Raw genomic sequence first — 27,846 nt, forward strand, 5'->3', positions numbered from 1 at the left:
TAGAGTTTTAAAATTTATAAGTGAGTGCAAAAAAAATAAAGATCTAAAATAAATCATGATAGGGTAATAGCACCATTTTTTATTTAAATGAGTCAAACATTATATAGTATTTACATAATTTTTTTAATGATTTTAAAAAATATATAGATAAAGGAATATTCCAACAAACTCCTTGCCTTCATCCTGACAAATATGCTGGCGGCCACATATAATTGTTGGTTATTTTAATAAAAAATATATACTCTCTCTGTGTTAAAATAATGATCCTTTTTAAGGAATTCAATTTTTTTTAGTAGTATAATTATTACACTTTAAAAAAGTTAATTTTTTAAAATTATCCTTTTGATAATATATTTTTTAGAAATATTAATGTCATAATTGTACTTTTTATATTGTTTATTAATTTAAAAAAAAGATAAAATAAGAAATTTATATTATTTTTATACTTAATTTTTGAAAAGGAATTATTATTTTAAGGCAATAAAAAATGAAATGAGCAACTAATATTTTGGGGGAGGAAGTAATTAATAGTCTTGTGGACAAAATAAAAAGCGAAAAGAAAAAGACAAAGTAAGAAAAGTTGCAGTGTCAAAATATAATAAAATAAAAAGAAGAGAACATTGATATAGAAATTTAGAAAGGTCGCGAGACCAAAAAAAAAAAAAAACACAGAAGTATAGTTGTTGGTTATTATAATATACATTTTGGGAAACATAATAAAGAATGTGTATTATATGTATTTTATAATTAAAAATATAATATAATTTTAAATTTTTGAATCGTAATTAAAAAAATAAAAAAATATCATAATTAAACACAATACGAAACATAATTAAAGAATTTATGTGTCATAATTAAAAAAATATTATAACTAAAGAAAAAATTAATCATAATTAAAAAAATGACATAATTAAAAATATATATGATACACCTGAATGTATATTAAAATTTCTCATACATTTTATCTTGCAATATGAGATTGTATAAATGACACATTGGGAAGTTGGCCATCAGTGAGTCAAAGGGTTGTTTAGTGCAATAATTGAAGTTCTTTATAATTATTTGTTTTTTTCATTTTGAAATATGTATCAAATTATTTTGTTGTAATTTTTACTTTTAATTTATGAGGTAAAAATAATTAAAATAAATTTTAAAAAAAAACTAATAAATGACCCGTATAGGGCCATATATATATATATATATATATATCACAAGCGAAGTAGCCTCTGGACAAAAAAAATATAGAGCCTATTTCATATAACTTCTAACAAGTTAAATATTAATAATGAAAAAACAAAATCGAAATATACCTCTATACATGGTTCTCAATCATAAGATTTTTTTAGTTTATTTAAACTAATTTTGTCTCACAAACTGTACACAAAAGTTACACTAAATACTGTACCGTATATAACTTGTCGGTATGCAAAAATATTTCAATTCTAAGATGAAATAAAATTAAACTAAGAGATTGTTTGACATGTCCTAAATAAATATACTTTTTATTTTTTTAAACTAAAAAATTGAGTAAAAAAATATAAATATTTGAGTTAACTTTTTTGACTTTTTATAAAAAAAATATGTATTAAAAAATTATATAAAGAAATATATAGGAAAAGATAGTGTGGTACGCCGTATAAATTGACAGTCAGTCGGCTTGGTGAATATATGAAAAAAAATTACCTCATTTTCGGGCTTTGATTGGACGGTGTTGTTCGGCCCATAGAAGCCCACCACGGGTCCCATTTTTCTAATCGAAACCGTTCAATGTGTAGAACTCGTCGAGTACTGTATATTTATAAAAAATCACATTGATTGAATATCGATAGCTATCTGATCGTGTTATTTTTTTTTTGTCAACTGTTAACTATAACACTATCCAATTTTTATACAAAATTGATTTGATCATATAATTAGCAATATCCGATAGACATGAATTTTTACAGGCATATAGTACTAGACGAGTTCTACATCTTGAACGGTTTGGATTATCAAAACGAGACCCATGGTGGACCTCCATGGGCCTAACTTTACCATCCAACTTAGTGAATGTACCCATGCAATTTTTTTTTTCTTCCCTTTCACGAAGCTGGCCTGATATCAGTTTATTGGTTTAACAAAAAGTTGATTTGTATTTAATATTTATATATTAATTTTTTTTTGTGAATAACGATAATTTTTTAACTTTTTAAAGTAATTTTTTGACTTTTTTTACACTTGTCAAACCAGCCCTTAATATGAAGCGGAAGCACACAAAACATGTAATTCAAACTAATAATATAAGTGGTGTTAAAAAATAAAAAAATAAATAAAAAAATAAAACTAATAATACAAGTACTACAAAATGCACCTATAAAAAAATAAAAATAAAAATTTTCTGGGAAATGTTCGAAAGATCATTGGAAAAGAAATGAGATCCAATCTGCACTATTCAATTCAATCATAACCTGCTAACACCACTGCTGCAACTCTCTTCAATGATTCAGAGGCCTTGAGCAGATCAGATTCAGAATGAGAAGCTGAGACAAATAATCTGATTCCCACAGGTAGATGGCATTTATCAAGCATTGATCTTTTGGAAGTCACAACAAAGACTGAGTCTTCCTTCAATACCTGCAAGTGCACAAACATTAAGACCTCGAGATTGTGTAGGCAAGTGATCATGATGCTATATAATATATATCTGAAAATGGTTTTCCCAAAACTGAAGTTATAAACCAACTCGCACATTGCCAAAACTCATTTCCTCTAGTTGCAATTTCACAAAAATGAGCCGAAGGCCCAATTTTCCAACACACAAAAATCGTTCCATCAGAATGTGTAACCAGTAACTTACATTGACTAGCCAAAAAGTAGGAGCGAAAGAAATCTCAGAACAACTGGATTACCTGCTCAGCAATATGCTCAAGCAATTGTGAGTCGCTCTTCAAGGATCCTGTGGAGTTCTTGAGTCTAAGGAAGACGATTGGGGATTTCACGTCACTCACAATCTTGAGGCCGTGTATATTTGACAATCCTGCAATTGCCAATATAAGAGACAAATGGCTAAGACCAATCAGATGGAAACAATTTAGTTCTGTTGTTCTATTTTGACTGAAAGGTGAAAGCTACACATACCCCTGAATTGGTAGCCAACACCTTCAGCAACACATGAAAGAGCTAGCAAAGATGCAGGATGAAAGAGAGGTAGTACCACAAACACCTACTGTTTGGTAACATTCACTATTTGTTGTTTTTTATTTACACACAATGGTAAGCATGTTTGTCATATTTTATTTTATTTTATTGCAAGAATGAAGGTAAAAAAAACATGTTTGGTACAAGGGAGGGGTGGCAGGAGGGGGGTCAGAGGTGGAGGGGGACTCGCCACAGATGGTGACCAATGGGGCCAGAGGTGGAAGGGGACAAGCCGGAGGTGGTGGCTGGCAGCCAAAAAAAGTGGCCGGCAACTTGGGTGGTGGACGGATGGGTCGCCAGCAGTATTGATAGGCTGTGGGTGGTGGCAGGAGGAGGTGGGGAAGGAAGGAATGAAACCTTGTTTCAAAACAAATAAAATAACTTTTTTATGTTTATAGAATTTAGTAACTTTTTGTAAACTAATTGAATTTTTTTTTAATTTTTTAATTTTTAAACGAAAACAAATAGCAAACAAGTTTTTATTTCCAATTTTCAACTTTTTTTGCTTGCAAATATAAGCAGCAAATTGTAAACATAAAGGTTATCAACCACATTAACATTTTTCTTATGCTTTTTCTAGCTGCAAGTGGTTGATTTACATAACCTCTAAGCATCACATGTGCAACCGGAGAGGTCCATGCATCCAACAATAGATCAATATATCAGTGACACTGACTCATCTGATGCCAATGGAGCTACAAGATTTTCCTGAGTCACTTTGAGATTGTAACATTGGCACTTTATAAGTGATCTCAAGTTGAGGATAGCTGACACATCAACCATATCCCCAATGAGTACCTTGCACTTCGATATAGATTAAAAGAGAGTGAAAATAAAACAAACCTTGGCATAGTACAGCAATATTTTTGTTCAGTTTTGTAATAAGATCAGGATTTTCCTCCAGAACATCAATAGCAGTAATAGCAGCAGTTGGAAGATACGGAGGCAAGGAAGCAGAGAATACATAACCAGAACTACTGAGACGCTGCAAACATGTAACACGTCATCAACAATTAAGAATAGAAAAGGAGGAAAAAAGAGCACTAATATCAATCAGTAAATAAACAACTACATAGACAAGGAATTTTGATTATAAAAAATTATTCCAGACATGGTTCCCTTTTTCAAGTGGTGGTAATTTCATACTTGATGAGCAGTGACCCTAACGCTTCCTACGCAGAATCCTCCTTCCGCGGCCAATGAATGTCCCATGGAAGCAGTTATGATATCTACCTTCTCAATCTACACAACCAAGTACCAACACCATCATAAAACCACAAATTGAGAATTAATGAACTGACTAAATCTAAAATATCTTCAAAACATACCGGAACCCCATATTGCTCGGTGATACCTCTTCCGGAACTGCCAAGCACACCAAACGAGTTGCTCTCATCCAATAAGACACGGAAACGATACTTCTCCTTCAGTCGGATGATCTCATCTAATGGAGCAATTTGACCTGAATTCTACAAATTGAAGAAATCTGTCAAAACATTAACATTTCCCAATCCTGCACGGGAAACAGAAATGCAGGGTATACATGATAATATGGTATTAGTAAATAAGCAAACTGCTAATTGTCAATACTGGTCTGATGAAAGCTACAAGATATGTTATCAACATAGTAAAATTAAAGCATAATTGCCAAAAGATACCTGGTACACAGCTTCAACCACAATATAGCGCCTTAGCTTCTTAGCTCGCTTATTTTTTACAGTAAATTTCTCCAGAGTACTTTGTAGAGACTCCATGTCATTGTGCTTGAAATACACAATTGTACTTCTGGAAAGATAAAGGCCATTTTGTATTCCCCAGTGGACACCCTCATCCCTAAAAAATTCCCACCCCCAGTCCAAATAAATAAATCAATAAGAAAAGCTCTAAAATAGAGAGAAAAAAAAAAAATAAACTCATATACATGGCAGATTGCAAAAGCCAAACCAATGCTAATTTTAAGGGACCCAAATAAATGTGCCAATAACTACTCATATTCCCATGTATATGCATAAATGTTTCCAAAATACAAATTAATAGAGGTTCTCAAAGCACTAAACAACAAAAAGAGAAAGCAAATTGCCAATTGATCGTGATTGATCCAATATGGAACAACCATATAAACCATTGATCGGCATCTTTATTATAGCCGAATGGCTTATTATAAGCTCATGATATAAATATCTGCAGCTTAATATAAACTCAAATGATTATATATACATCAACAGAACACAGTCAGCTAATATGCAGTCTTAGCCCTCTTCGCTCTTTTCACAATCACATTACACCAGGTAAATTTAGTCAAGAAAAGATACAAAAGCAATAACGTATCATTATGTTTTCATATAACAATATTGGCACTTTCAACAACTAACTAAATAAAATATAGCCAGCCATTGAACGATACTTGTCATGCGTTCTTCAATAGTAACCTTTGTAGGAAAGTCCTTGCAGCCTTAACACTTGGGTTTGAGGATTTGGAGAAGGATTTGGAAAGAGAAAAAGAAAGAGAAAAAGTGTGTGAAACTGGGTGAAATGCAGGTATGTTTTATTCACATTTCACCTACCTTTTCCCTTTCCCTTTCCCTTTCCAAATCCCTTCTTAAATCCCCCAACCAAACACAGCGCAAAAGATTTATGCCATACCAAATGAAAATCAATAATTAAACAGCAATGATAATACTCACGCAACAATAATATCCCCCTTCTTAGAAAAAGCTGGAATTGCACTGAACATGGTGGAAAGTCCATAAGGATATAATATGCAATCAGGAGTTCCCAAAAACTTAGCGATTTTGGCTTCACAATCAAGGTGGACATCTATGCAAAATAACATAGTTAGAACGGTAATCATTTTCAGGCACAAGTCAAGGAGATAATTCAATTTAGTTAATACACTAAGCTACACAATTACGACTTAATATCAGTTTATACCAACTGTTCCATAAAATCCACGAGGACCACAAGAGCCAACACCATATTTCTCCAGTGCAGAAGTACATGACTCCTGTTATACAAAACTGCTGTAAGTTGATACGGAAATCAGACTAAGATGATAAAGGGAAAATTACGAATAGGAAGAATAGGTTCTCACAATTAACTTCTCATGTCCAACAAATCCAAGGTAATTTGCTGAAGCAAAGTTCACAACTTCTTTGCCATTGATTATTGTATGTGGCCCTGCAGCACTGTGTAACATAAACCCGTGAGCAAGAATGTCTTTGCTATAGTGACAAGTCTCTTTTATCCATGTTTAAGAATTTCAATATTTATTGGATCTTAAAGTGTACGTAGTGGTGATTAAAAAATAAGATTTTACCCATACTGAAAATAATGAACACCTACATGACAGTGGCTAACCAACCTAACTGGGGAAAAACTTCAAAAAGGAACAGAAGAAAGAAAAAACTCAAGGCAACATATAATAATTCTTGCAAAATAAAATTATGCAAGGGTTAGATAGTGCATGAAAAAGAAATAAGTGTAGTACCAAGCAAGAAACACATTTACATAAAGCATGGAGCCGCACACAAGCCAATTTTGGTTTAGATATAAATCTAAAATTAGAAAACACAACATTTTACAAGCATAACTTCGAGAACATTTCGAGAGAATTCAGAGGTTAAGGAAATAATAAAATAAATACAAACCAAAACTAATTTTACCTTTCCAATATTGGAGGCTCATATCGCATCTCTTCTGTAATTGGAGGTATAAGAGATTCCGGAACCCATTCATCACATAGCTCATCTATTTCCTAGAAAAACCAAGCAAACACTTGAAAAATGTTAGGTTGTCAAATTGTCTATGGTACAAGAGCTACTATCTTGAAACAACAGCACATAAAAGACTCATAATAGTTGTTTGGGCCCTTCAGTCTTAGTTTTACAACCATTCATGTATACATCTTTTTAGCATCATTTACCTCATTGCCTTTAGAAGTGAGCAAGTTCTCCTAAACTTCAGCTCAGTATGTATTTTCAATAATTTACGAATATAACTCCACCATTATTAACACTCTCAAATCCAAGGCAGAGTTGTTCTACAATTTTCAAATTGGACAAACCCTATGTGAATGGATCAATAATGATCAATTTATCATAATACTTGCATTTGCAAGCAAGTAAACCTCGAACAGCTGAAGATCTATCTATATATGCCTTCCAAAGGCACCTCAATTAAGAACAGCCAGTTTTCTTTCTATTTTGAGGTGGAAATAACAGGTCCTACATTTTGTGTCTGCATATACAGTGTGTTACTTGGTGGTGGTGGTGGTTTTTATTTTCTTTTTCTTTTTATGATCTTTCCATTACTGTGGACTAGTAGTGTGATTTAGGCTAAGATGATATTGAATGCATGGCATGGAAACAATTGCAGTGCATGAAGGGATGAAATAAAATGCATATATTAAATGAACACCTGTTTGCTAGTTTTGCTCTTGACTTCGGCTTCTCTACTTACACAAAAAGAATAAGAGATGTAAGAGACATATTAACTATACATCTTAAGAATAAGAATTTTCATTAGATTTATCTGGCCCATAAGTGTAATCAATTGAAATCCAAAGGATAGGGAAGAAAGAGTATAGGCGTATCAACAATGTAAAGTTGAACTAATAAATATTAGTACTATAGAGATCGTGACCTGGCACGATGACTAGTACTACCCAAACCTAACCTTGTGGCACGGGTTCAAGTCATGTGAATTGGTCCCTCCATCCAAAACGCGGAGGTAACACTACTCACACTAACTTTTCGAAGCCATGTTGTAAGCAAGAGCCTTCGGTACTGGGTACAACCTTCAGCACTAAAGTATGTGGTTGGTAACAACTGTTGTTATAAAAATCAACTGAGCCCTCAATAATTTTTCATGTCCACACTTTAAACCATAGGTTTCTACCTTCTTTCCCATTTTCACTGACTGAGAGACATCATTAGTGTCGGAAATCAAAAAAAAAAAACAAAAAAGAGAATAGGAAAAGGAAAAAGAAAAAGGAAGATAAACAATAATGAACAAAATATGTTTATCATAGAAAAAAGTCCGTGCAAAGATTGAAATGTAACAGATTTTTTTATTTTAAATGCAACAGGAATAAAAAAGGAGAAATTGTAGAACTGTTAATCAATACAAGAAGGCCACAAAACCTATTCAAGAAGACAGCAAGTTCGTAAGGAACATAAAGGAATTTATAGTACCTTCTTTGTAAGGGGCCGTTTAGGGGGCTTGTAACTTTTCTGGGAAAGTAAAAACAAAATAACAACTACAAGAAGGCCCTCCACAAATAGATGCCCTTCAACCCAAAAAAAAATATATATATATATTACTTTTCGGATCAAAATACCACTAAATTAAGGACAAAAATAATTTCAGTTTAAAGAAATGATAGCCTACCATGAATGTGCACTCCGAAAACAAAAGCTCGAGCAAAAGGAACCTCAAATGCGAATGTCACCCAATCCAAAGTAGTGTTGACTCTATCCATAACAGCTGATGCCATTGTATTCATTGCCTCAACTATAAAACATGCAAGGCTTCAACCAAAAATACACAAATAGAATTGAGTTGAAATTTAAAGAAAAAAAATTATGAATAATTTCTTTTGGTTTAATGTAATTCAACTTGTGAAAAAAATGAATAAATGACCCAATCGACAAACTTTTGCGTTAGAAAAGTAAACAAAACAAAAAATAATTAGTGCAAGAAAGAATGATTTCAAAACCAGATTAAATACACCCACGAAACAGATTCATACTAGCCAAAAAAAGCCAATGAAAAAATCAGCATAGTTGACAAAAATGCAAAGAAGCAAAGACAAAAATGCCACAAACTAAGTACTGCCACACAAAAAGCAGGACACCAGCAAGCCTGCAGGTGTTGCCACACTTATGTTACCTGGAATGTGGAGCAGGAGTTAGAGGCGGAAGGGAGGTTCGAATGGGGAAACACACACACACAGAGAGCATCCAAGCATAGATGATTTTGGCGGGAGACTTTTGCCTACCATATAATGCACAACATGTGGAAAGCAAATATGAAACAGGGAAAATGCTTCTCACGTTATAGCATTTGTCTCACGTTATACCTGTTGGAGGCACAAAACTGATGCTTGGCTAGCAAAAATTTCTAAAATACAATTTTCCTCCCGTGTTGGCGTTGCTTAGACCAACATTACCAGGCATTTTGTCTAGAAAAAGTACACAAAAAGTACACTGTGTATTTTGCCTAGCCACTTTATATTTATGTCTATGGTGTATTCCAACAAGGCTATCTATTTTAGCTAGTCATACAAACTAACTTAATTGATTTTCAACCCAAAAAAAAAAAATCTTATATACACAAAATAAAAATGATACCTTTTGAAAATATAAGAGCACATGCAAACTCACAAATTAACCTCAGTAAAACTGTCTAAATTAGACCATATTCATATTAATAGACACGACTTAGGTAGTGATTGGCTCCTGGGGATGAAGTGGAATGGAATGGAATGGAATAATTATTTCATCAAAATGTTTATTTCATGTTTGGTTGAGAATAAACATTGCAAACAAATAAAAAAAACTTGCAAATGGAATCATCATTCATCATGGTAAAGATCATTCCATAGAGTTTCAGGAATGACCATTCCATTCCATTCCATTCAATCCTGTCTCATTCCAGTGAACCAAATATAGCATTAGTTCCCTTGAGATTCCAGATCAGAGTAAACCATCAGATCGGTAATGGAATCAGCCTAATTGAAGCCTTCTTGAACATAGCACCAAACTAAAACTACAGAAACAAAAAAAGAAGATAAAAAACATGCAATTGACAACAGAAATCTCAAGCAGTCTATAAACTATTTCACAAGACTAAAAGTTGAATCTTTGACATGCATTTGATCGATGATCATCATTTCACTCATGAAATTCATATTCAAGCCCAGATTGGTATTGGGTTTCTCTGCAATAATTTTGTTGAAATGAAATCCCAAACAGAACATAAAATATAATAAAAAATAAAATAAAATACAACCGTAATGTTTAGAGAAGATTGAGAAACTTGAATCAGAAAGAGTAAGAACAGATTCTGTGAGATCAGGAAAAAAAAAAAAAAAAAACCACAAAAAACCTGATATATGATGATTATTAGGATGGACTGAGATGGGATTACCTCAGGGGCAAAGATCAGACCAAGAAGCCTCGTAAAAACTAGGATTCGTTCAGAACAAGAAAGAGACGAGGAGGACAAGATTTGAAATCTGTTCGAACCCAAATTCACTAATCCAAACGCGGCCTTGGGTACCCAAGAAGAGAATGGAATGACAACGAACGGGGTCCAGATCGGCGACTTTTGGAACCGTTTTAAAAAGAAAGAAGGAACTCGAGTATTTTGGGAAAACCGCTCCACCCGGCGGTTCAACCGGTAAGCCAAACGAACCGCTCTCTGTTCAGTTTAATGTTTTAAAAATCGAACAGATGGGCGAACCGGAAAAGAGTTCGGGTGAACGAGTTACCGGTTCAACTGTCAGGTTAAATCGGAATCGAACCGTGATGTAATAAATATATTAAAATCAATGGCGTAGGCAGGAATTTGATGGAGAGGGGGCACAAATTAATAATAACATCAGTTTGTTTAGTTTGAGTTTTTGGTTTTCGTGTTTTTTTGTTTTTAATGAATATTTTGAAAATTTTAAATATTTTTTTTTTACTTTTTAAGATGCACTTTACTTAGATGTATTTAAAAAGTAAAAAATTTGTGAAAAAATATTTTAAAAATTAATAAATACATAAAAATACAAATAATGTAATTTTTCTTTTTTTTGTATTTTTGGTATTTAGTGAATTTTTAAAAAGTTTTTTCACAAATTTTTTACTTTTTAAGTATATTTATGTTAGATATGTCTAAAAATTAAAAAAATTGCTTAAAATATTAAAAAAATTCAGTAAAAATTAAAAAAAAAACAAAAAACAAGTAGAATTTTCTGAAAAGTATTTTTGAAAAATTCTAACCAAGCAAATTAATTTATTTTATTTTTATAATAAATAACTATGAGATATTACTAAACTTAAATATTAAGAGTCCATTTAGATAAATGTGAATTTTAAATTATAGGATTTGAGATTAAATTTTATATAAATATTGGGGAGTAACTATTTATAGGTAGATTGAAAAATTAAAAAAGAAGATAAGTTGAGATAAAAAATAATATATTTTATTAGAGAAACTCTATAAAACACACCATAAAAAAAAGTGTCTATCATATGTCGTAATTATGATCTTCGTGGTCTTTAGTTATGACACATTATAGTGTTAGATATAATTTAGTTATAATTTCTTGTGGTTGTTATTTTGGCTATTATTATATATCAAGTAATAGTTAGTTATGACTCATTTTGATATTAGTTATGACCTATTGTAATTTTTAATTTTTTTTTATAATTGAAGATGCGTTACTTGATTATAATTTATATAGTGGTCATTTTAGTTATGAATGGGAAAAAACATATGGAGGACAAACTCTACAGGTCAAATGTACGTAACAATCTAATAAATTTCATATATCTTCATTGAGGTTAATTATGTTTGCATGTCAATAATTATAGACATCACTATTATATTGAAATTTTTATAAATAATAATATAACTTATCATAGTCTCTTTACTTTCAATCAAAATAATCATTATTGTTCTCACAATTTTAAAAATGTCATTGATATTTCACTTTAAATAATATTTTTATAATTTTTTTTATTTAAAATATTTTCTTTATATTTGAAAAAAAAATCCAAAAACTCAGGGGGCACGTGACCCCCCCGGCCCTTGAGTGCCTCCGCCCCCGATTAAAATTATATTTAAATAAAAATATATGTAATAAAATTATAAATTAAAAATATTAAATTATCTTAAATATTTGTCCTAATATTTTTTTTACTGAAAAATATAATAATATATTTTAAAATATTATTAATTTCAATTTTGGAAGATGAAATCAAATATTTAATATTCCCTCTATATGATTTTAATTCAAATAATTTGATTGAAAGGAGAGCAAAAATTTTGGAGGGATATCAAAATTTCAATATTCCCTCCAATACATTTGATTTAATCCCGCATGGATTTCTTGAGTCTTTTTGAAAGAATTTTTTTCTTATAAATAGGTGAAAACTTTCACAATAATTTCATCAATCTCTTAATGAGATTTCTCACAAGAGGAGACTCTTGAAAAAGAGTTTCAAATTAAAATTTTCTTATATTCTTATATTATATATATATATATATATATATAATAAGAAAGAAAGAAAAGAAAGAAAATATAAAAAAAAAAGAGAGGAAAACTATAAAAAAAAAAAAAAAAAAAAGGAGCCAAACAACCCGGCGAACCGGCTCCGGGTCGACCGGTTTACCGGTTTAACCGTTGGTTTTTCCGGTTCTCTCTAAATATGTCGGTTTTGAGTTTTGGCCGGTTCAGAGGGTATGTTCGGACCGGAACCCCGACCGATCGACGGTTCAACCGGTCGAATCGGCCAGTCCAGTCCGGTTTTCAAAACCATGGTTCAGTTAACTCCACCGGTTCGGAGCAACGTATAAAATTTTCCAAATTGGGGCAAAGCTTTTAGTTTCACATTCCAGTCGCCTCTCTCTGTCTCTCCGTCTCTTAGTCTTGCGATTCAACTCACAGTACTCACTCTCTTCCTCATATCCCCTCTAATTTTTTACTATTTATTTATTTATTTATTAATTTTAATCGATAGATTCAGATTTTGAAAATCCTTGTTTTTATTTCATTGAATTAGATATCTTTCCTTCAATTAGTAAATTAATCATGCAATCAACCTCTTTGTATTATTCATTACCCTCATTATGAATGTACACATAAAATTACAAACAGCAATGAGTTATCTAAGTAAGATCAACTCCATTGTCACATGGATTTGTCAAACTATTTATTGGCTTGATACAGTACAAAAAGGCCAACTTCTTCTTCTTCTTTTTTTCTCTTTTTTTTTTTTTTTTTTATATACAACTCAAAATGTTATTTTGGCACGCCTAATTCTATCAATTTTGCTACCGTTTGATCTATTTTTCAAAAAAAAAAAAGAAAAGAAAAGCGTACAGTGGTCATAATTGGTGTGGAAAATTTGACAAAACCAAATTTTGTGCCTTTTGACAAATTTTGGCTCAAGATTTGGGACACCTGGAAGGCATTTTATTTTTATTTTTATTATTATTATTAGATTGTGGGCTTTTTTGGCTATTTTAGTCATAAAAGACAAAATAGACTATTTTAACCACAACAAACAAAACATCACATCCAACCCATAATCATTACACTCTTCTCTCACAAAAAAAGTCAAAAAAGTCAAAAAGCCAAAAAATCCTTCCCAAACCAAGCTTTTTAGCCCAGGCTAAAATAGCCAAAAAAACCAAAACGCCAACCCACTTCCCAAACCAACCCTAAATGGCTTTGATTTAAGGATTTGACAAACCATTAGAGTTGCTCTAACCTATATAATCTCATTTGATAATATAGTCCAAGAGTGTTCTTGTCTTTTGGGTTTAGTGGCTGGTGTTCTTGGGATTTCTTTGTTTATATTGTTGTGCTCTGTTTAAGGCCTGAAAACAGGGGACCAACTTTGTGTGCTGGTGCTATTTAAGTTTTTTTAATTTTTTTTTTTGGATATATATATATATATATATATATTGAATTTAATGATTATATTTTTATTTCTATATAATTATCAATAGATGTAATTATGACGTTACAGCTTGATCCGATTATCCTAACGATTGAATTAGTGAATCGCGTAAAGTAATCAAAGTGAAAATTAGCATATATTAGTATGTATCAGCAGGTAGTGTCTGAGAATTCTAAAGCAGTTGAAATTTTTTATTCAGAGTCATGTAATGTTACTGTTGTTTGTTAAAATGCAAGAACCTTTGGCAAGGATGATAAGAGACTTTATGCTGGTGATTTCTTATATGGAGACATAATGTTTGGGTGAGAGGCTAATTATTCAGATTCTATTTTGGAAAATGGAAAGCTTCTGTATTTGCCAGGAAAATGGAACAAATTTGTGTTCTAGAAGAAATAATGCAGGTTGGGAAGAGAAAGAATACTTTAATAGAACTTAATTTTGGCAATATGAAAGCATAACTGAGGAGAATTAGGTCTGCAAACTAAAACTTCCATATTTTGCTTGTAGAAAGAAATGATGGAGAGAGAAAAAGATGACAAAGTTCTTCCAATTTTTCATTATCTTCTTCATTAAAACATGCCATGGAATCTGTCGTACTTTTCATAATTAACCAGATTTGGGAAAAGAAGGGAAAAAAAATAAAAACTAGGAAAAAGGAAACATTGAACCCTAATATGATACTTTGATTTAACATGGCTTAATGTGGAAAAAAAGTAAAAATTTTGGAAAAAGAAAATTTGTATGAGAACATTGAGAAGCCTTTGTTAGCAATATCTAGTTATAATTTTCTTTATTTTAGACTACAGAGCTGTTTTAAACTTCACATCTGCATCCTGTAATTATTTTTTTGGTTTTTTTTTTCCCTATCCTATAAATTATGAGTTGCTGCTGCTTTGCAGTTTTGAGAAAAGAAGATGCTGGAGAATGAGGCAAACCCTTGTATCAGCAAGACGACTCGTTTGCCACGGAAACGTTTTTATTTGGCACGAGCTCACATCAATCCACTAAGTGACTCCCACTTCCTTGTGCCTATCTCCCCTTGCCATGTCGACTATTCCCTCCATTTCCCTCAACTGTTTCCATCATCCGATCAAGTTGACAATTCCAAGAAGATCCAATTTGCAGATATCGGCTGTGGTTTTGGAGGACTCCTAATTAGTCTTTCAACCCTATTTCCTGATACCCTGATGTTCGGGATGGAGCTAAGGGACAAAGTGACGGAGTATGCCAAGAAACAGGTTTTAGCTTTGAGGATAGCACATCCTGGTCAGTACTAGAATGCATCAGTGGTTAGAACTAATTTCATGAAATACATTCCAAATTACTTTGAGAAAGGACAGTTATCAAAGATGTTTTTCCTGTTCTCTGATCCTCACTTCAAAGAGAAGAATCATCAGCATTGTGTGATCAACCCACACTTGCTAGATGAATATGCTTATGTTCTTGGAGTTGGCGGGATTATGTATACTGTACGGGGAGGAAATAATTCTCCTCGTATAATCCTGTTGACTAAGTCCACGCTCCTCCGTACGACGTCGCTTTGTCACCTGAAAACACAAACGTGAGCTAGCCGGCGGGTGTGTGCCGGAAACCTCTCCGATGCCTAAGTCAGAAAACTTGACAAATAGACAAAGCTCAATGTATTCAGGAAGCAAAACTGTATGCTGTGTTATGTTGTTACCTCCCCCAAGGTGATACTTGTGAGCTTTTATAGATTTCGAGTGGCATAATCCTAGTAGGACTTTTATTTCTCCATGCAGAGTCCTCCTAGGATTCATACTCCTAAAGGATAATGCTTATCCTTTTACACCCCCCACTGCTTAAACCAAGTGGGATGGTTTTCACTATGGCCGAACTACCACTTGACCGAAGTAAAACTGGTTATGTTGAGCCACAGAGTAGGCCGAGCTATCCTTAGTTCGGCTCTCCCTCTACTCCTCCTTACCTCGGTTTTCTCCTGTTCAATCCATGGTATGTTTGGACCGAACTAACGATTTACGACCGGTACATTCAAGACCGGTATATCTTCAAGACCGGTCTAATTTCAAGTTACTTTCAGACCGAAGTACATTTACCCTCAAACCGAAATAACTTCATCTCTTTCTGGGCCGGAGTAACTTTATCTCTTAAATCGGAGTAACATTCTTATTCTTGGACCGGAGTAAGTTTTACATCTTCATTGGGCCTTTTTGTCCTTCGGACTTTGGGCCATAAAACCCATCTTCGCAGCTCGGCCCAATTTTTACCAAAAATTACCCTCTCAATTGCCCCCTAATTCCATCTGCATAGCATGATTGGGATTACCAGTCCATCAGCTGAGTTGACGTTTTTAAGCTTTTCCAGCCGAGCTAAAAACACTTTAGCCTCTCCAACCGAGCTAAAAACTCTTAAACTTTTAAGCCGAGCTAATTTTACTCCGGGCTCTGTTTTGCCCGGTCAAAACGTCTCTTCAATCATAGCGCCTGTAACGCTTCCCTTTCCAGTGACACGTGGCAAGCTCTGATAGGCCGTGGCCAACTGTCACGCCGCCCTACGAAAATTTTGTACAGTTCCCGCCACTTTTTGCCGCTCGTTCTTTTCACAAAACATCCCTTCATCTTGAATCATTCACTCACACTTTTCACATTCTTCTCTCTTCGTGCCTCTGCCTTTTCAACTTGCGTTTGTGTTCTTCACTTGCAGCCACTGTCTTCATTTCTAGTCCCCTTCTCTCCAATCTGGTAAGTAAATCTATTTTCCTTCCTTGTTTTTGCTTTCGTACATGTTCTATGTATTTGTTTCTTACTTTCTATGTTTTTGCGAAACAATTTTCCTCCATTTCTGCTTTGCTTCTTGTACTCTTATGAAAAATTTAGTAAGAACTCATGTGTATGAACTATTCTGTAGAAAACTGGTCTTGGATCCAAAATCAAGTAGCAACCGAGCTAGGACACTGTTTGTCCTATATAAGTAGATCACTTTAGATAACAACCGAACTAGAACTTGTAGAAAAATCAGTAGTTTCAGTAGGTTATCAACTCTTGAGACACTCTAGCCGAGATAAATCCACCGAACGAGTCTTGAACTCCTCAATTTAGGAACCAGTCTCCAACCGAGCTCCGCCTTTGGGGCTAAGCCAGCTTTCCTAGTTTCTAAACCAAACTTAGAAAAGCTGCCCCTAGAGGCTCAGCCGAAGTAATAAAACTTATTGTACAACCGATTTAGGCCTTTGGGGCTAAACCGGTTTTCTTAGTTCTTAGACCGAACTCAGAGAGCTGCCCTTAGACGATGAACCGGCCTAAAAATTGATTAAAAAGCCAATACGCCGAGATATATGCCAAGGTCGAGCTACTAAAAACACTGCTCAAACCGAGCTATCAATCATTTCCGCTGGACCGAGATAGAACCTTTCCATTTTTGCTGAGCCTTGCTTTTAATTTGTAGCACGGTCTTATGATCTGTGCTTAACCCCCATTGTTTTCTACTTTGCAGACTTAGGCTATCCAGACACTCCTTTGTGCGCTCGACCGAGCTACCGAGCACCATTTTTGCACCGATATAACTTATTTGTAAATTATACCATAAATGGGGAAGTATAGGCACCTAGTAAATACTCTGGGCGGTCTAGCCGAATTTAGGAAAGACTACCATATACCTGACGACGTTCAACTGGTTCTGGCCGAAAAAGACATCATTCCCTGGGACAAAGAAGGCTTCGTTCCCTTCACCCTTTTATCCATCATAGAAACCGGACTACGGTTTCCGGTTCAACCGTTGATCTGTGAGTTTTTTAGGCAGACTAGAATATGTCCAACCCAATTATCCACCAACTCATACTGCATAATTATGGGGATAGCCGAACTGAACCGTCAGGCCGAACTAAACCTTGGGCTGGCCGAAATCTTCCATCAATATTCAATCGGCTCAAAGAATGATGGGTGGGTTTACTACCTTAGGATACGCCGCCGCCGAGAGAAGATAATTAAATATACACCGGACAAAGACCTAAATGACGATGATTTTTTCTGGGTCTCTGGGAACTTTGAGGATTTTCAAGCCCAAATTCCTGGCCGACCTATAAATTGGAAGAAAGGAGAGCCTGGTAATTTAACTTCGGTCTTCTTCCTTGCATTTTTTACTTCGGCGTGTTAATGTTTCAACCGGACTAACAGTTGTCTTTTCTCGCAGATTTTGCCCACCTTCATTCCTTATATAGCTATCCAAACCTTGGAACTTTACGAGCCGCACTACGAAACCCTGAACGTAGTTGGGCCAAGTTGTTGAAATTCGAACCGACCTACCGATATAGCGGTCGCCGGAAGGCCAGAGTAACTGACTTCCTTCTAGAAGACGCCCCTGAACCAGACCCATCCTTGCCTGAGATCAGACTGATCCCGCTTACAGCCGAAGAGGAAATGGCAAAGAAGAACAGAGTCAGGGCTCTTTTAACCGAAACAACCAGGCCCAAAGTAACGCCACCCAGTCAACCGCAGCCTGCTGTTGTAGCCCTCCCTTCTCAACAGCCGTCCTCTTCCCGCTGAGCCAAGCGCGCCCGGACTGCTGAAACCGAACAAATTTTGGTTGATGAAGCAGAACCTGCACTTCCGCCGAGCTTGCCACCGAGCCCCCAACCAGAACCCTCTGACCGAACTACTGGTAGCTGGGCCCCAAAACTTACTTTCAACGACCGAGACATCCGAGACACAGACTCGGTTGTTGCTGAAAAAGACCACCTGTTGGCCTTTAATCTGGCCAAGAGTGTGTGTCTGCCCAAAGACATGGAGCACCATCAAAAACAGTTGAACACCGAACTGAAGTCTATCCGGTCTTCAACCAAATCCATGATCTTGGTAAGTGACTTCGGTCGTATTTCGGTCTACTTTCTTTTTCAACTTCTACCTCGCCTTAAGTGGAAATCTCTGCTTTGTCAGGCCATCCAGAAAAACCAAATTACTCATAGGAAAGTGCTGGAGCTAAGGAAAGTAACAAGGCAGGCTGCGGCAGAAGCTGAGGCAAAAGCGGCCGAGTTGGTGGAGGCCAGAAAAGAAATGGCCGAGCTACGAGGTGAGATCGGCAGACTGACCGGACAGATTAGTTCGGCCGAAGCCGAAAAACAAAAGACTGCCATTGCTCTGAAGGACAAGTACCTGCGTGAGCTGGTAAAACTTGAAAAGAAGAAAGACGCCGAAATATCCCAGGCAAAGGAGAGCGCGAAAGAGGCCGAGAAGAAAGGTTTCAAGAAGGCAGAGGATGTATACGTCAAGCAATGTGAGGCTGCCAAGAAGTTGTTCTTTAAGTGCGGCTGGAGGGGAGCCGTTGAGAAGCTCGGTCATGATCCACAGACCGAGGTTTTCAACCCTCCAGCTTACTTTATACCAAACTCCCTCCTGGAATTTGCAAATGCCATGCAACAGAGGTTTCTTGAAGGCTCAGATTCTGATGAAGATTCTGCCTCTGAGGATACTCCGGTTGTCAACGTAGATCAGACAGTTCGGCCGGAGCCCACAGTGGAAGATCTAACTGTTGATCATCCAAATGAAACTGTGGTTCCGGTCGAAACCACTCTTGTGACTGAAAACGTCCTGCCGCCAGAAACCGGTCTTCCTGTTGACACTGATGCTGCTTTTGACGCCGAAATTGAAGATCTTTTCTCTTGACTTTATACTTTTTCTCTTTTTGTTACTTTTGTTTGCCTTTGTCTTTGTAACCGGGCTGCGGCCCCTCCATTGTACCTATTTTGATCTTTAATGAAAATCTTCTTTTGTGGGACTCTTATTCCGGTTGTGATTTGTATGCTTGTAGTTGTAATGTCTTCTATTGTTTCAACTGCCATTTCGGATTTGAATGATTAAACTAACTATGCTTACCAGCCAACCATTCCTTAGCCGATATAATTACTTCGGCTGAGGAGTACAAAGAATTTGTTTAATCTAGCCAACCACTCTTCAGCCATACCCATACCTCGGCTGAAGAGTACAAAGAGTTGGTTTATTCCGGCCAACCACTCTTCAGCCATTCATATACTTCGGCTGAAGAGTATGGAAAGTTGGTTTATTCCAGCCAACCACTCTTCAGCCATACACATACTTCGGCTGAAGAGAACAGAGAGTTGGTTTATTCCAGCCAACCACTCTTCAGCCATACACATACTTCGGCTGAGGAGTATAGAGAGTTGGTTTATTCCAGCCAACCACTCTTCAGCCATACACATACTTCGGCTGAGGAGTATAGAGAGTTGGTTTATTCCAGCCAACCGCTCTTCAGCCATACCCATACTTCGGCTGAGGAGTATAGAGAGTTGGTTTATTCCAGCCAACCACTCTTCAGCCATACACATACTTTGGCTGAGGAGTATAGAGAGTTAGTTTATTCCAGCCAACCGCTCTTCAGCCATACCCATACTTCGGCTGAAGAATACAAAGAGTTGGTTTAATCCAGCCAACCACTCTTCAGCTATACCCATACTTCGACTGAGAAGTATAGAGAGTTAGTTTATTCCAGCCAACCACTCTTCAGCCATACACATACTTCGGCTGAGGAGTATAGAGAGTTGGTTTATTCCAGCCAACCGCTCTTCAGCCATACCCATACTTCGGCTGAAGAATACAAAGAGTTGGTTTAATCCAGCCAACCACTCTTCAACCGAAGAGTGGTTGGCTGAAGAGCGGTGTTGGTTTATTCCAGCCAACCACTCTTCCAACCAACCTCTTAAGTTAGTTTTTTCTAACTAACTTAGAATAATGTTTGGTTATTCCGACCAAACGTCCTGCAGCCTGGATCTTTATCCTGGGCTTAGGAAGGGTGTTGGTTTATTCCAGCCAACCTCTTAAGTTAGTTTTTTCCAGCTAACTTAGAATAATGGGTTTGCGATATTCCTATCTTTACTAAAGCTAACTTTTACAAAGAACAACTCATGCTGAAAAGAATCGATTATCTTATTGAGGAAAAAGAAAATTACATGTGTTTGAAAGTGAAAAAGCTAAAAATAAAACAACTTGAGATTGGCCGTGTTCCATGGCCTAGGGATTGCTTTGCCATCCTCGTCTTCTAGGTGGTATGCCCCTTTGCCTGCTAACCCAACCACCTTGTAAGGACCTTCCCACTTTGGCCCCAACTTGCCATCTCCTGGTACCAAGGTGTTTCCCATTACCTTGCGCAGTACCCAATCGCCAATCTTGAATTGTCTTGGATGTACCTTTTTGCTGTATTTTCTGATTAACTCTCGTTGGTATGAAGCAATGTGAACCAGTGCTTTTTCTCCTCTTTCTTCCGCAAGGTCAAGTTCCAATGTTATGGCTTCTCCATTTAAGTCTGGATCAAAATTTTCGCTTCGAATTGTGGGGAGGCCAACTTCCAGTGGGATTACTGCTTCCATTCCATAGGATAAGGAGAATGGTGTCTCTCTTGTTGATCATCGGGGTGTGGTGCGGTAAGCCCATAAAACATGAGGAAGTTCGTCCGCTCATTTGCCTTTTGCCTTCTCTAGTCTTTTCTTAAGTCCATCCAAGACGACTTTATTTGATGCTTCTGCTTGGCCATTCGCTTGAGGATATGCCGGCGTAGAATTGTAGAACTCTATCTTGTATTCTTCGCAAAAGCTTCTGAAGATTCTGCCGTCGAACTGAGTGCCATTGTCTGAGATTAGGGCTTTTGGTATGCCAAACTGAGTGATGATATTTTGCCAAACGAACTTTTTCACATCTTTTTCCTTGATTGATGCCAATGCTTCTGCTTCAACCCACTTTGTGAAGTAGTCTGTTGCTGCGAGAAAGAACTTCCTGCCGCCGGGTGCTGTTGGAAGTGGTCCTACTATGTCTAAGCCCCACATTGCGAATGGCCAAGGGCTAGTCAATGGTAGGAGTTCTCTAGCTGGTTGATGTATTTGATGTGCGAATTTCTGGCATTTTTCACACTTCTTCACATATTTCTCTGAGTCTGCCTGCATGTATGGCCACCAATAACCTTGCGAAATGGCCCTGTAGGCTAGTGACCTTCCGCCTTGATGGCTTCCGCAAACCCCCTCGTGTATTTCAAACAAGAATGCTTCTACTTTGCTGGGATGAACACATTTTAGGTAAGGCCCTGAGAATGACTTTTTGTATAATGCCAAAGATGGAGATAGCCAAAATTGCTGCGACTTTGCTCTTATTCTGTTGGCTTCTTTTTTCTCTTCTGGTAGGATGCCGTCTTTTAGGAATAGGATGATGGGATCCATCCAGGAGGGGCCTAATTCTGCACAACATACCTCTTCTGCTTCGGGGTCTTCTATGCTTGGTCTTGGTAAGAAGTCGATGAGTAATGGATAAGAGATGGATGTATCTGCCATTGAGGCAAGGCCTGCTAGTTCGTCCGCTCGGCTGTTTTCCTCCCTGCCAATTTGTTCTATCCTTACTACATCGAACTTCTTGATCTCTGTTCTTACCAGCTCTTGATACTTGGCCATTCTGTCATCCTTTGCTTCGTATTCGCCAGAGATTTGGTTTACTACCAGCAGCGAGTCACTGTACACCATTAGTTCGGTGGCCTTCATGTAATATGCAGACTTGAGCCCTGCGAGAAGCACCTCATACTCCGCTTCATTGTTGGATGCTGGGAAGCCAAGGTTGATTGCTTGCTCTATAACCAGGCCGTTTGGAGAAATGAGGACTATGCCAAGTCTTGCACCATGCCGGTTGGATGCTCCATCCACAAAGAGTTTCCACATCTCTCCAACGAATAACTTCCAGCAAGTGGAGGGTTCAGATGATGTCATGGGGTCAAGAATGGTGTTTTCTTCAAGGTCCATGCCTGTTGTCTGTTCCTCGTCATCTAGTTGGGCTGTTGGTGAGTCTTGGTTTGCTTCTTCCTTGCTGTCTTTAGTCTGGTCTGCCTTGGAGTTTAACTGAGTGTTAACTACTAGGGGTTGCGCTATTCCGGCGTCAACTTCCATCCCTAGTTCGGTCGTGTCAGTTAGGTCGACTAGGCAGATGTGATGACTTCCAGGAGTAAACTCTGCGACGAAGTCTGCCAAAGACTGGGCTTTTACTGCGGTTCTGGGTTGGAACTTGATGTCGAATTGTCCCAACTCTACTGCCCACTTCAAGACGAGCCCAGAGAAGTTTGCCCTTTCAAACAAAGCTTTTAGTGGAAAAGCTGTGAGGACGACTATGGTGTGGGCATGAAAGTAGTGTGCCAATTTTCTGGAGGCCATCATTAATGCCAATGCTAGTTTCTCCAAGGGTAAGTACCTTGTTTCGGCTCCCAACAATGTCTTGCTGACATAAAAGATGGGCAAGTGTTGTATTCCTTCTGCACGAACCAACACTGCGTTAACTGCGTGCTGAGAGACTGCTAGGTACAAAAAGAGTTCTTCACCAGGTACTGGAGTAACAAGCAGTGGTGGGGAAGACATGTACTCTTTCAAGCTTTCCAGGGCTCGGTCACATTCTTCATCCCACTCAAATTTGGCTTTTAAAGCTTGAAAGAATGGTCGTAATCTGTCTGATGACTTGCTTATGAACCGGTTGAGCGCGGCCGCCATGCCGGTGAGATGCTGTACTTCTTTGACTGAGTTTGGTCTCTCCAACTCCTGGATTGCCCTGATTTAAGAGGGGTCTGCCTCTATACCTCGGTTGGTCACGAGGAAGCCTAGGAATTTGCCAGATCCTACTCCGAATGCACACTTGGACGCATTGAGGCGTAACTTGTGCTTCTTCAGGATCTCAAACATCTCGCCTAGGTCCTTAAGATAGTCATTCTCATCCTTGCTTTTGACCACCATGTCATCGTTATAAGCTTTCATTGTTCTGCCTAACAATGGTTCAAACATCTTGGTGACCATCCGTTGGAATGTTGCCCCTGCGTTCTTTAGGCCAAAGGGCATGACCTTGTAACAGTATAATCCTCTTGGAGTTGTAAAAGATGTGACCTCCTGGTCTGGTTCATGCATGGCAATTTGGTGATAGCCTCTGTATGCATCCAGAAAGCTAAGTCGGTTGTGCCCGGCCGTTAGGTCCACTAGTTGATCTATCCGTGGTAGAGGAAAGCTGTCTTTTGGGCACGCCTTGTTGACTGTTTTGTAGTCGACGTAGACTCGCCATTTGCCATTTTTCTTTGGCACTACGACTGTGTTGGAGATCCATCTTGGGTAGTGTACTTCTCTAATTGCTCCTGCCTCCAGCAGGTTGCCTACTTCTTCCGCCACTATTTCGGCGTGGTGGAGTGCCGATCTGCGTGTGCGTTGAATGACTGGTCTGGCGGATGGGTGGACATTGAGTTGGTGACTGATGAAGTTTGGATCAATGCCTGGCATGTCGTAAGGCGTCCAGGCAAACACTTCGATGTTAGAGGTCAAGAATTCCAAGACCTCTAATCTCTCAGTGCTGGACAACGACGAGCCAAGCAAGAAGAACTTATCCGGGTTCTTTTCATCTATTTTTACTTCTACCAAGTCTTCCACTGCTTTTTGATCAGCTTCTTTGCCGACGTCCGCGAATAGTTCATTGCTTTCGGGTTCCTCTACCGAATGAACGTATCCTTTGGCAGCGCGGCTGCCATTTACCGTGGCGAAACATTGTTTTGACATGATCTGATCTCCATATACTTCTTCAATTACTCCGGAGTCGTTGGGAAACCGCATCACTTGATGGTATGATGATGCCACCGAACGCATGGCATGCAGCCATGTTCTGCCCAAGATGATGTTGTAAGTGGAGGGGACCTTCAATACCCAGAACTCCACTTGTTTTGTTACACTTCCTGCTCTGACTGGAACAATTATTTTGCCGACGGGCCACTCTGGCATGGAGTTGAATCCAATTAGGGGGGATACTGCAGGCGCCAAGTCTTTGTCTTGTAACTTTAGTTATTTGAATGTGTCGTAGTACATGATCTCACATGAACTACCCTGGTCAATCAGGATCCACTTGACGTCAAAATCCTTGACTTGGAGAGTGACGACCAGAGCATCATTGTGAGGACAGTATATTCGATCCAAGTCTTTATCCGAAAAGGTCATAACATTTGTTGCCTCTGTCTTTCCCTTCTTGATGGCAGGTTGTGCACTTAACACTTCTCTAAAATGCTCAGCCTTCTTGATTGATCCCCTGAGTTCGCATACACACTCAGGTTCAAAGACTCCATGTATTACATTGATAATGCCTTGAGGTGGGGCGTCGATTGGCATTCCGTTGGGATTATTGTGGTCTTGGGGGGCTGGTTGCGTCCCTCATTCGATGTACTTATCCAAGTGGCCTGCTGCCACCAATTCCTCCAAGTGTTGTCTCAATGGTGTGCAATTCTCAGTGCGGTGTCCCTTCTCTTTGTGGAAGGTGCACCGTGACCTTTCGTCGTAGTCTTTCTGGGCTTCTCCCAGCTTGGCTGGCCACTTGACGAAAGGCTCATCTCTTATTTCGCTAAGAATCCGATATATTGGTTTCTTGAACACAGTGGTTATGGCAGTGCGGATTCTCAACCATGTTTTATCGGGGTCTTCACCGTTATTACGTCTGCCACGTCCGTTTCTGTTACTTCGGTCTACCGTATTGACCTTTGCTGAGGTCTTCTTTTCTGGTGCTGCGGTCGCACTAGATTTTTCTTTGGCACGCGCGCCGTCCTCCTCTACCCTGATGTGCTGGTGTACTCTTTCCATCAGGGCTTCCATAGTGAGGGGTGGCGTCATGGTGATTGAGTCCCTTAGTCTGTTTCCAACTGGAAGGCCTCTTTTATACTGTGCAATGGCGAGATTGGTGGGGCAGTCCCCAATCTGATTGAACGTCTCCCAGTAGCGACTGTTGTAGGATCTTAGGGTCTCCTTATCACCCATGTCGATGGAGAGTAGCTGGTCGATCTCCACCGGAGTTTTAGTATTCGTCCGAAACCTTGTCACGAAGGCTTCTGCCAATTGTGCCCAAGAGGCTATGCTGCCCTCTGGAAGTTTCTCGAACCAAGTCAAGCCTAGGTCGCCAAGGCTCGATGGGAAGAGTATGCACATTAAGGCCTCGTTTCGCCTGTAAACAGCCATGACCTGGCAGCAGTGGCTCAAGTGTGAGTACGGGTCCGTCTTCCCTTCATATGTGGTGAATTTCGGCTGAAGGAAGCCTGATGGTAGGGGCGCGTTCTCGATTGCTGGAACAAACGGCGAAGTTTGTAGTCTTGCCAAAGCTTTGTCCGTTGGTTCGTAGGCAGGGCGCGGTATTGGCATTCCAACCTCGACGCTTCCATGCGTCCGAGGAGCCAACCGCTGTAAGACAGAAACTCTGTGCGGATCTCGCGCCCTGGCATCCTCCTTGCATCGTGGTTCGTAAGTCGGATGATCTGGGTAATTCTGTTTGTCTAGATCTAGTCTGATGCGAATGAGAGGGCCAGTATGTGCTTCCTTCAGTGTATGATCTTTCATACTTCGTCCTCTCAGACCTGGAGTGACGAGTTTTGGAAGACCATGATTGAGTATCGCCTGTCCTGAGGCTTCTACTCTCTCCTTGTGAGGGTGTAGTATTCTTACTACGATTTTCTGAGTGGCGAGGGGGCGTCTTGTTTTTGCGCCCCTCTCCTGTCGCCACTTCTTTTTTCTTCATCTGGCGCTTCAAGGCTTCCATGTCCGCCGCCATCTTCTTTATCAATTCATCTTGCTCTTTCACGCGATCTTCCAGAGCTTGAGGGTCAATCCTCCGTCTTTGTCTGTCGGGACTTTGAGAATGGGATTGACGGGGGCTATGATTCCGTCTTGCCCTAGCATCCCTCCTGGAGATATGTCGTTGTGGCTCCAGATCCGCCATGGGAGGGACAGAAGGTAATCCTTCACGCCTTGCGCCTCCTTCTGGAGTTAGTCCGTCGACGGCGGACTGCGGCAATTCTTCAATGTGTGCCATTGAATGTAAAGGGGAGAAGCTTAGTCAAGAGGTTTCGTTCTGTCTGATATTCCCACAGACGGCGCCAATTGTACGGGGAGGAAATAATTCTCCTCGTATAATCCTGTTGACTAAGTCCACGCTCCTCCGTACGACGTCGCTTTGTCACCTGAAAACACAAACGTGAGCTAGCCGGCGGGTGTGTGCCGGAAACCTCTCCGATGCCTAAGTCAGAAAACTTGACAAATAGACAAAGCTCAATGTATTCAGGAAGCAAAACTGTATGTTGTGTTATGTTGTTACCTCCCCCAAGGTGATGTTTGTGAGCTTTTATAGATTTCGAGTGGCACAATCCTAGTAGGACTTTTATTTCTCCATGCAGAGTCCTCCTAGGATTCATACTCCTAAAGGATAATGCTTATCCTTTTACACCCCCCCCACTACTTAAACCAAGTGGGATGGTTTTCACTATGGCCGAACTACCACTTGACCGAAGTAAAACTGGCTATGTTGAGCCACAGAGTAGGCCGAGCTATCCTTAGTTCGGCTCTCCCTCTACTCCTCCTTACCTCGGTTTTCTCCTGTTCAACCCATGTATGTTTGGACCGAACTAACGATTTACGACCGGTACAACTTCAAGACCGGTATATCTTCAAGATCGGTCTAATTTCAAGTTACTTTCAGACCGAAGTACATTTACCCTCAAACCGAAATAACTTCATCCCTTTCTGGGCCGGAGTAACTTTATCTCTTAAATCGGAGTAACATTCTTATTCTTGGACCGGAGTAAGTTTTACATCTTCATTGGGCCTTTTTGTCCTTCGAACTTTGGGCCATAAAGCCCATCTTCGCAGCTCGGCCCAATTTTTACCAAAAATTACCCTCTCATATACGATTATGGATGTAGAAGAACTTAGGGAGTGGATGAAGGCTTGTTTGGAGGGGCACCCTATGTCTGAAGCTCTTACAGATGAAGAACTTGAAGTTGATCTAGTTGTGAAGCTCTTGAGTAGTGCCACTGAGGAAGGACAAAAGGTTGCGTGGAATGGGGGACTAACTTTCCAAGCAGTTTTTAGACGCATTGTGCTATCTGTTTGATCTGAGTAGCACCATACCAAAAAAAAAAAAAAAAAAAAAACAGAAAAAAAAAACAGAAAAACGAAAAAAACTTACAAAATTTTCATCTA

At 38.3% G+C, this 27,846-nt stretch overlaps 1 protein-coding gene and 1 pseudogene across 8 annotated transcripts; one reads left to right on the top strand and one right to left on the bottom strand.

Moving 5' to 3' along the window:
* Positions 1 to 2,245: 2,245 nt before the first annotated feature.
* Positions 2,246 to 10,585, bottom strand: LOC114275746 (long chain base biosynthesis protein 1-like). Of its 8 annotated transcripts, none has more exons than XM_082887774.1 (14): positions 10,327 to 10,493; positions 8,566 to 8,688; positions 8,370 to 8,464; positions 7,594 to 7,627; positions 6,840 to 6,931; positions 6,269 to 6,362; positions 6,109 to 6,181; positions 5,862 to 5,994; positions 4,836 to 5,010; positions 4,506 to 4,646; positions 4,324 to 4,419; positions 4,021 to 4,162; positions 2,889 to 3,016; positions 2,246 to 2,613 (listed from the first exon to the last, which is right to left on the bottom strand). In XM_082887774.1, exons 5-14 carry the CDS (start codon positions 6,866 to 6,868, stop codon positions 2,437 to 2,439), a joined length of 1,188 nt encoding a protein of 395 aa, XP_082743900.1. In that variant the 5' UTR covers positions 6,869 to 6,931; positions 7,594 to 7,627; positions 8,370 to 8,464; positions 8,566 to 8,688; positions 10,327 to 10,493; the 3' UTR covers positions 2,246 to 2,436. The 8 variants fall into 8 exon arrangements, 6 of the variants coding, with proteins under 6 accessions (XP_082743900.1, XP_082743899.1, XP_082743895.1 ...); XM_082887773.1 differs by having other exon boundaries at positions 8,566 to 8,705; XR_014340414.1 differs by lacking the exon at positions 7,594 to 7,627 and having other exon boundaries at positions 2,889 to 3,944; positions 8,566 to 8,705; positions 10,327 to 10,585.
* Positions 10,586 to 14,767: 4,182 nt separating this feature from the next.
* Positions 14,768 to 27,757, top strand: LOC145799200 (tRNA (guanine-N(7)-)-methyltransferase-like; annotated as a pseudogene).
* The last annotated feature ends 89 nt before the right edge of the window (positions 27,758 to 27,846 follow it).

This window comes from Camellia sinensis, chromosome 9 (genome assembly GCF_055761805.1).
Source record: "Camellia sinensis isolate YWXY chromosome 9, ASM5576180v1, whole genome shotgun sequence".
Classification (NCBI taxonomy): Eukaryota; Viridiplantae; Streptophyta; class Magnoliopsida; order Ericales; family Theaceae; genus Camellia; species Camellia sinensis.